This window comes from Caretta caretta, chromosome 1, assembly GCF_965140235.1.
Source record: "Caretta caretta isolate rCarCar2 chromosome 1, rCarCar1.hap1, whole genome shotgun sequence".
Classification (NCBI taxonomy): Eukaryota; Metazoa; Chordata; order Testudines; family Cheloniidae; genus Caretta; species Caretta caretta.
Genome location: NC_134206.1, coordinates 7,302,387 through 7,312,339, shown reverse-complemented (window position 1 = coordinate 7,312,339; position 9,953 = coordinate 7,302,387). Strand labels below are relative to the sequence as shown.

Sequence of the window (9,953 nt, the reverse complement as noted above, 5' to 3'; positions counted from 1 at the left end):
GACTACCATGTGAGGAGAGATTAATAAGATTAGGACTTTTGAGCTTGGAAAAGAGATGACTAAGGGTGGATATGATTGAAGTCTATAAAATCATGAGTGATGTGGAGAAAGTAAATAAGGAAGTGTTGTTTATTCCTTCTCATAACACAAGAACTAGGCGTCACCCAATGAAATGAATAGGCAGCAGGTTTAAAGAAACAAAAGGAAGTATTTTTTCACGCAACACACAGTTAACCTGTGGAACTCTTTGCCAGATGATGTTGTGAAGGCCAAGACTATAACAGGGCTCAAAAAAGACCTAGATCAATTCATGGAGGACAGGTCCATCAATGTCTATTAGCCAGGATGGGCAGGGATGGTGTCCCTAGCCCCTGTTTGCCAGAAGCTGGGAATGGTCGACAGGGGATGGATCACTTCATGATTCCCTGTTCTGTTCATTCCCTCTGGGGCATCTGGCGTTGGCCACTGTCAGAAGACAGGATTCTGGGCTAGATGGACCTTTGGTCTGACCCAGTATGGCCGCTCTTAGATAGATAGATGTTGTCAAACTTTTAATTGTTTACATCCTTGATTACGTTCTTAACTCACAGCTCTGGATGCACCAGCTGTAATTTTCAATGATCAAACAGCTGCAATTCTCTCTGGTTCATTTTGCCATGGACGTATCAGGCCAGATTCACCCCTGGCCCAATGCACTGCAGTAGCTGTACAGGGGCAAAGGCTGATCAGGGAGTAGCCAGGGCTGTCTGCTGTCTCCAAAACATTATCTTATGTCCTCAGTCCTCATCTTCCTCTTCTTTATCTCTGAGTCTGCGGTGGGATCCTCGTAGAGGCTCCTGGGTCTCCCGATTGCACTTGGTTCATGGAAGGTGGCTGAGGAAAGAGGGCAGGGCATGGAAATCTCTGTGCCCTACTCTCCCCATCTGTCAGTACAATAGCAACTGTGGGCCCCAGCTGAGATCAGGGCCTCACCGTGCTAGGAGCTGTACATACACATGTTCATGCTAGAGAACCCTTTCCTAGAAGAGCTTACAAAGGAAAAAGACAAGACAGACAAAGAAGGAGAAACTGAGGCACAGAGCGGGCAAGTGACTGGCCCAAGGTGACCCAGCAGCTCAGTGGCAGAGCCCAAAGCAGCACTCAAATCTCCTGACTTGCTGTCCAGTGCCCTCCCCACTAGACCACTTTGCCCCTCCAGACTATGCTGCCAATTTAGGAGCGTAATTTAAGACACCGAGCTTTGAACGCTTTGGCCTGAATAAACCAAATGAGCTCGTGCTGGGTTTGAAAAATGTCCAGCATCCCGAAAAAATCCCAGCCCTTCAATTATTGTATTGCAGGGAAAGATCTTCTGCAAATCGATTGATCCAGGACTGCGGTAGGTCATGTCAACCTTCAATCAGACCTGCCCTAACCCCTCTACATTCCTGCTGACCGGCATCCCCAGCCTCGAATCTGAGCATGTCTGGATCTCCATCCCCTTCTGCCTCATGTATCTGATTGCTCTGCTAGGAAATGGTACTGTCCTCTTCGTTGTAAAGCAGGAGGAGACCCTCCATGAGCCCATGTACTATTTCCTCTCCATGCTGGCAGTCATTGATTTGGTCCTCTCAACTGCCGTTGTCCCTAAAATGCTGAGCATCTTCTGGCTGGATTCCAGAGAGATCAGCTTCGGGGCCTGCTTCCTCCAGATGTTCTTCATCCACACCTTCACTGGAGTGGAGTCGGGGGTGCTCTTGGCCATGTCTTTAGACCGGTACGTGGCTATCTGCAAGCCCTTGAGATACAAGACTATCTTAACCAGCTCAAAGATTGCCCAGATTGGGCTGCTGTCCCTTGCTAGAGGGGTGGGGATTGTGACACCCTTAACCTGCCTTCTAACCAGTCTGCCCTACTGTAAAACGAATGTCATCCCTCATTCCTATTGCGAGCACATGGCTGTAATGGAGCTGGCCCACACAGACACGGCAGTCAGCGACCTGTACAGCATCATTGTGGCCACAGCCCTAGTGGGGATAGACTTCATCTTCATCACCTGCTCTTACGGCATAATCCTCCGCTCCGTCCTACGGCTCTCATCTCAGGAAGCGCGTCTCAAGGCCTTCAGCACCTGTGGCTCCCATGTCTGTGTCATCCTGCTCTTCTACTTGGGAGGGCTGCTTTCCATATACCTGCATATTTTGGACCTCAGCCTTGCTCCTCACACCCAGGTCTTGATGGCTGACCTGTACCTCGTTGTTCCCCCCATGCTAAACCCAGTCATCTACGGCATGAAGTCCAAGCAGATCCGGAAACGGGTCTTTAAGCTCTTTGGCCAAAGAAAGACCTTAGCAGAAGCCAGTATGTAGGGTGGCCACTGACGCAGCCCCAGAATACAGGACCTCCCCTCCATTGTCCCCGCCTTTGCCTGTGTGTCCCTGCCCCCAGCAGCATGATATCGCATGCACAGTGCGTGTGAGGTCATGGCGCACAATGCATGTGAGCTCACACTGGCAGGGGTGGAGCAACACACTCCGCGAAACAGCATCCTCCATGCATGATACCAGAGCTAACCATGGCTGGTTTGAGAGCAGCACCGGACAGGGGACAAAGCATACAGAACCAGGTCTGTCTGGCTTAAAACCCAATGAATGGCTTGCCTACCGGTATCCACCTGCTGACAGTACAGGGCCAGCTGCCAAGAGGTGCTGAGCAGCCCGACGCCCATTGAAGCCAATGGGACTAATCCTGAGGGGTTCTGAGCTATTACTATCCCCATCTGGCGTCTCAGCAGAGCTATCTGAAAACTCAGTCCACTTTTTTGCAAACGTTTTTTAATGTTTGATTGGACCTTTTTTTCCCGGTGTTTCCTATTCCAAGGTGTTTTAAAATGTCAATGACATTTTTTGGAAATTATGTCAGTGCCATTTGTTTAACTGTTGACATTGTTTTTTAATGTCAACAATGTTTTTGGAAAGTTCCATGAGGGTCTTTTGAAAATGTTTTTTTGAAACTTCAGCCAGCTCTCTGGCTGGTTGAAAAATACAGTGATTTCTTTATCAAAATTTTTACTGGTTTCCAAAATTTGGGAAAATTTTCTCCGTTATTAGAAAAATCAAAGATGTGTGACCATTCTGACTTGTCAGGATTTGGCCCCTGGTGCCTTGCAGGGGAGCATTTTCAAAAGCGCCACTTAAGGGTACGTCCCCGCAGCCTGCAGCAGTGAGCCTGCCAGCCCAGGGCTACAGACTGGGGCTCGGGGGGCTTGCGTTTCCGTGCTAAAAATATCTGTATAGATGTTGCATGAGGGCTGGCACGAGGGCCTTGAAGCCTAGCGAGGGGAGCTGTGCTTCAGACCCTGAGCTCCGGCCCGAGCCACACCTTAGCACCACTGGCCACTCAGCTGTTCATAACAGGGCAGCACGAGCCGCACCAGCCGACATGTGTCAACCCGAGCTCAGAGGTTCGCTGCCGCTGGCTGTGGAGACATGCCACAAGTGACCAAGTCCTGTTGGGACTGATGGGTAAAATGTTCAAAAGTGATTGAGGGACACTGGGCCAGATTTTTAATGGTATTTAGGTGCCTAAAGATGCAAAGGCCCCTGGATGCTTCTGAAAATCCCACTGGGGACCTACCTGCATCTTTAGGTGCCTAAACCCTTTAAAAATCTGTCCCAGAGGAGCCTAAGTCTCACTGAAAGTCAATGGCACTTGGGATCCTGAGCCACATTGGTGCTGTTGAGAATTTGATCCTAAGTCTGGCTTGTGTTTCCCTCCAGTGCCCCTCCAAAGCAATCTCAGGGCAACAGCTTGTATTTATTCAAATCAGACACAAATCTGACTTGATCTCGGAGCATGTACCACATATTGGAAAGACCAATGACGAATGCTAGCAAAAAGCAGCGCTGTCACATGCGAGACATTTGGCGAACCAGGAAAACAAGAATCACCAAGGACAGGCTGCCAAGAGAGGTCCAAACACAGCTGTCACCGGGACAGATGGACATGGCAGGGTGAGAGCAACCCCTCGACCAATTTCTGTCCTCCCTGCTGCATACCATTACCCCAGAGAACAGGGAGAAGACAGTGCAAGGCTGAGAGTCCACTGGACAAGCCCCATGCTGGATGAGCATCCTTAGCGGAACCACCCAATGGGGACCTGGCTGGATGGTGAAGCTGCCCAGGTATCTTCCCTCCATGCAGACCGAGCCTCAACCAGGTGTGCTATAAGGTGTGACTGCTCTTTTTGCAACCAAGCTGCGGTGCACGGTGCAAAAACAGGCTCCTGCAGGCACGTCCCCCTGGCATGGCTTTCCCAAAGGAAAGTATATTCTGCGCTGTCCAGCCCTCTCCTGGACAGTTCAGATATTTAAGGCCCGCTGCCCCTCTAAGGGCTCAATATCCAACAGCTGGCTGCTTTACATGGAGTTAGCCACACAATTCAGTTTAAACACAACACTGGGTTAAGTTTGATTAAAGAATAAAGCAAGTTTATTTCACTACAAAAGAGATCGGTTTTACGCCACTAGAAGTATAAGGCCTTAAAGTCAGGAATGGTTACAAGAGAAATAAAGATCAAACCCTTTCTAGAAACTAAAACTTAACAAACTTGGTTCAAGATCAGATTCTCCCCACATGCTCCCAGCACCAGGGTTGACCAAACGTCAAAGGGTGTTTCTTTAGTCTTTTGGGATGAAAGAGAGAGACATGGAAGGGAGAGATACCTTGGGCTGTTTTTGCCCATCATTTTTATAGTCCTGTCCCCCTTTGAAACTTGTTATTCTGAGAATTACCCCTGCCGTGAAGATGCACTCAAGGAATCTTGTGGTGAAAGAGGATCCAGGCTGGTATTTGCTACAATGCAGATCTGTTTGTTGCTGCTCCCTTCTTTGCCAAAGAATGGCTACTTGGTAGCTGATTGCCCTGGTCAGGGGTGTCAGCTTGTCCTTTGTCTTTGAGAAAAAGGTTTATGCAGACTCGTCTAGTAAACCCATTTCAGACCTAATTTCAGCTTCTGCTTATACCGTAACATGTAATGTTGCTACACACATGCCAAGGTTCCTCCCCCACTCTGAACTCTAGGGTACAGATGTGGGGACCTGCATGAAAACCTCCTAAGCTTACTTTTACCAGCTTAGGTTAAAACTTCCCCAAGGTACAAATTAATTTTATCCTTTGTCCTTGGAATATCCACTGCCACTACCAAACTCTAACTAGGTTTACTGGGAAACGTAGTTTGGACACGTCTTTCCCCCCAAAATTCTCCCAACCCTTGCACCCCACTTCCTGGGAAGGGTTTGGTAAAAATCCTCACCAATTTGCATAGGTGACCACAGACCCAAACCCTTGGATCTGAGAACAATGAAAGAGCATTCCGTTTTCTTACAAGAAAACTTTTAATAGAAATAGAAGTAAATAGGAATAAAGGAATCACCCCTGTAAAATCAGGATGGTAGGTACCTTACAGGGTAATTAGATTCAAAACATAGAGAATCCCTCTAGGCAAAACCTTAAGTTACAGAAAAGACACACAGACAGAAATAGTCATTCTATTCAGCACAATTCTTTTCTCAGCCACTTAAAGAAATCATAATCGAACGCATACCTAGCTAGATTACTTACTAAAAGTTCTAAGACTCCATTCCTGTTCTATTCCCGGCAAAAGCAGCATAGCAACAGACACAGACCCTTTGTTTCTCTCCCTCCTCCCAGCTTTTGAAAGTATCTTGTCTCCTCATCGGTCATTTTGGTCAGGTGCCAGCGAGGTTACCTTTAGCTTCTTAACCCTTTACAGGTGAGAGGATTTTTCCTCTGGCCAGGAGGGATTTTAAAGGGGTTTACCCTTCCCTTTATATTTATGACAACACATTTGATCCTGACAGGGTTCAGAGTGGAGCCGTGTTAGTCTGTATCAGCAAAAAGAACGAGGAGTCCTTGTGGCACCTTAGAGACTAACACATTTATTTGGGCATAAGCTTTCATGGGCTAAAACCCACTTCATCGGCTGCATGCAGTGGACAATACAGTAGGAAGATATATATACAGAGACCATGAAAAGATGGGGGTTGCCATACCAACTCTAACGATACTAATCAATTAAGGTGGGCTATTGTCAGCAGGAGAAAAAAAACTTTTGTAGTTATAATCAGGATGGCCCATTTCAAACAGTTGATAAGAAGGTGTGAGTAACAGTGGGGGGGGGGAATTAGCATGGGGAAATAGTTTTTAGGTTGTGCAATGACCCATCCATTCCCAGTCTTTATTCAAGCCTAATTTGATGGTGTCCAGTTTGCAAATTAATTCCAGTTCTGCAGTTTCACATTGGAGTCTGTTTTGAAGTTTTGTTGTTGAAGAATTGCCACTTTTAAGTCTTCTCTTGAGTGATCAGGGAGACTGAAGTGTTCTCCTACTGGTTTTTGAATGTTATAACTCTTGACGTCTGATTTGTGTCCATTTACTCTTTTGCATAGAGACTGTCCGGTTTGGCCAATGTACATTGCAGAGGGGCATTGCTGGCACATAGAATCATAGAATCATAGAATATCAGGGTTGGAAGGGACCTCAGGAGGTCATCTAGTCCAACCCCCTTCTCAAAGCAGGACCAATCCCCAATTTTTGCCCCAGATCCCTAAATGGCCCCCTCAAGGATTGAACTCACAACCCTGGGTTTAGCAGGCCAAAGCTCAAACCACTGAGCTATCCCTCCCCCCCATGATGGCATATATCACATTGGTAGATGTACAGGTGAACGAGCCTCTGATAGTGTGGCTGATGTTATTAGGCCCTGTGATGGTGTCCCCTGAATAGATATGTGGGCACAATTGGCAACGGGCTTTGTTGCAAGGATAGGTTCCTGGGTTAGTGGTTCTGTTGTGTGGTATGTGGTTGCTGGTGAGTATTCGCTTCAGGTTGGGGGGCTGTCTATAGTAAAGGACTGGCCTGTCTCCCAAGATTTGTGAGAGTGTTGGGTCGTCCTTCAGGATAGGTTGTAGATCCTTGATAATGCGTTGGAGGGGTTTTAGTTGGGGGCTGAAAGTGACGGCCAGTGGCGTTCTGTTATTTTCTTTGTTAGGCCTGTCCTGTAGTAGGTGACTTCTGGGAACTCTTCTGGCTCTATTAATCTGTTTCTTCACTTCAGCAGGTGGGTATTGTAGTTGTAAGAATGCTTGATAGAGATCTTGTAGGTGTTTGTCTCTGTCTGAGGGGTTGGAGCAAATGCAGTTGTATCGCAGAGCTTGGCTGTAGACAATGGATCGTGTGGTGTGGTCAGGGTGAAAGCTGGAGGCATGTAGGTAGGAATAGCGGTCAGTAGGTTTCCGGTATAGGGTGGTGTTTATGTGACCATCGTTTATTAGCACTGTAGTGTCCAGGAAGTGGATCTCTTGTGTGGACTGGACCAGGCTGAGGTTGATGGTGGGATGGAAATTGTTGAAATCATGGTGGAATTCCTCAACGGCTTCTTTTCCATGGGTCCAGATGATGAAGATGTCATCAATGTAGCGCAAGTAAAGTAGGGGCATTAGGGGACGAGAGCTGAGGAAGTGTTGTTCTAAGTCAGCCATAAAAATGTCGGCATACTGTGGGGCCATGCGGGTACCCATAGCAGTGCCGCTGATTTGAAGGTATACATTGTCCCCAAATGTACAAGAGTTATGGGTAAGGACAAAGTCACGAAGTTCAGCCACCAGGTTTGCCGTGACATTATCGGGGATAGTGTTCTTGACAGCTTGCAGTCCATCTTTGTGTGGAATGCTGGTGTAGAGGGCTTCTACATCCATAGTGGCCAGGATGGTGTTATCAGAAAGATAACCAATGGATTGTAGTTTCCTCAGGAAGTCAGTGGTGTCTCGAAGGTAGCTGGGGGTGCTGGTAGCGTAGGGCCTGAGGAGGGAGTCTACATAGCCAGACAATCCTGATGTCCGGATGCCAATGCCTGAGATGATGGGGAGCCCAGGATTTCCAGGTTTATGGTAGTAGATAGAATATCCCAGGTCGGGGTTCCAGGGGTGTGTCTGTGTAGATTTGATCTTGTGCTTTTTCAGGGAGTTTCTTGAGCAAATGCTGGAGTGGGGTGGAGGGGGGAGAAAACCTGGATTTGTGCTGGAAATGGCCCACCTTGACTATCATACACATTGTAAGGAGAGTGATCACTTTAGATAAGCTATTACCAACAGGAGAGTGGGGTGGAGGGAGAGAAAACCTTTAAGTGTGTGCTTAGATATGACATTCCCACCATGCCCAGTAACAATTTAGCTGAATCCCTTATCTTTTCCCATTGTACTAAAAGCCCCATCTGGTGGGGAATGCAACACACAGTGTCTTTCTTCATTGTTCTTCACACATATTAGTATAAGATATAAGAGTATCAAAAAGTCAACTCCAAAATTCTATCTCAGGCTGACAAACAAGCCTAAATGCTAACATCTGAGATCACTCTGGTGAGGATTTGGGGAATTTTGAAGTGCACTTTGAGGCAGATCCAGCCTTCCTCATGCCCTTCTCTCGACCTAGTGCATTGTGCTGCTGTGCGGTAGGGTTAAACAACTGGGGACAGACTCTCAAATGTTCAGACACCACAACGAAGGCCAGATTTCACCTAGAAAAGTTGGTACCCAGCACTTTCCATGGTGGCACATTTGAGACAGAAAAGCCCAGCACTCAGCACTTCTTCTGGGGCCAAAATGGCCCCTGGTGTGTTGCTTCATCTCAGAGCTGACTGAACTTCAGGAGCAGATACAGCATTTGTTCCTGCAGCATGGACGTCCTTGGCCGTGGCTGGGTGTGTCACTAATAAAGGCCAGATTCCAGCAAAGAAAGACAAGGTGCAAGGAGCCTTCACACTCCTTTTCACGCTCCACACACGGGGCGAAGTAAGGACAAGGTCACGGCCAAGATCACCTTCCGGCCAGCAGCGCTAAGCTCGTGTAGGGGATGGTGTACAGCTCCCTGTGAATCAGAGGTGGGGTTCCCATCCCAGCGTACACAAAGCCCCCAAAACCATGCTGTCTAAGTTACTCAGAAAACCTCTCCTGCGTCCTCTGCTTCCTGATTGCTCAGCAGCCCCCTCCTGCTCAGCCTAGAAGCTTTTCCCTCAGAACAGGAGAAGCACCCGGTCACAAATCTGTTTGGTTTTCACACCATACACGATGGGGTTCATCATGGGAGGAAAGAGGAGGTAGAATTTAGCCAGCAGGATGTGTACAACGCAGGCCACAGAATCTCACCCACCCACTCCTGCTCTCACCTATGTCTGAGCTATTGAAGTCCTCAAATCATGGTTTAAAGACTTCAAGGAGCAGAGAATCCTCCAGCAAGTGACCCATGCCCCATGCTACCGAGGAAGGCGAAAAACCTCCAGGGCCTCTTCCAATCTGCCCTGGAGGAAAATTCCTTCCCAACCCGAAATATGGCAATCAGCTAAACCCTGAGCATATGGGCAAGATTCAACAGCCAGATACCCAGGAAAGAATTCTCTGTTGTAACTCAGATCCCACCCCATCTAACATCCCATCACAGGCCATTGGGCCTATTTACCATGAATATTGAAAGATCAATAAATTGCCAAAACCATGTTATCCCATCATAGCATCTCCTCCATAAACTTACCGAGTTTCATCTTAAATCCAAATAGGTCTTTTGCCCCCACTGCTTCCCTTGGAAGACTCTTCCAAACTTCACTCCTCTGATGGTTAGAAACCTTTGTCTAATTTCAAGTCTAAACTTCCCAATGCAGGAGGTCAGGCTAGATGGCCATAATGCACCCTTCTTGCCTTAGAAATCTACCACTCTGTTATTTCAACAGGCACTGCGTCCACTTCTGTCACGTCTGGAGTTGGTGCTACACGTCGGATCTGTGACGCCAAGCCTTTTCTTCAGAAGACTTTCCAATTTTCCCTGCATGCCTTTGCATTACCTTTTCTGTTATCATGAGCGTTTCTTTCAGTGCCATCACCATGGTACCTGAGTCCTTGGGG

The 9,953-nt window shown here is 47.6% G+C and overlaps 1 protein-coding gene across 1 annotated transcript; it reads left to right on the top strand.

Moving 5' to 3' along the window:
- The first annotated feature begins 1,385 nt into the window (after positions 1–1,385).
- LOC125634032 (olfactory receptor 52K2-like) lies at positions 1,386–2,348 on the top strand. Its single transcript, XM_048844198.2, has one exon. The coding sequence runs from the start codon at positions 1,386–1,388 to the stop codon at positions 2,346–2,348; it is 963 nt and encodes a 320-aa protein (XP_048700155.2).
- The last annotated feature ends 7,605 nt before the right edge of the window (positions 2,349–9,953 follow it).

What these genes read in the sequence shown, in the direction of transcription:
- LOC125634032 (XM_048844198.2), top strand. Translation starts at nt 1,386, where the DNA reads ATGTCAACCTTCAATCAGACCTGCCCTAACCCCTCTACATTCCTGCTG.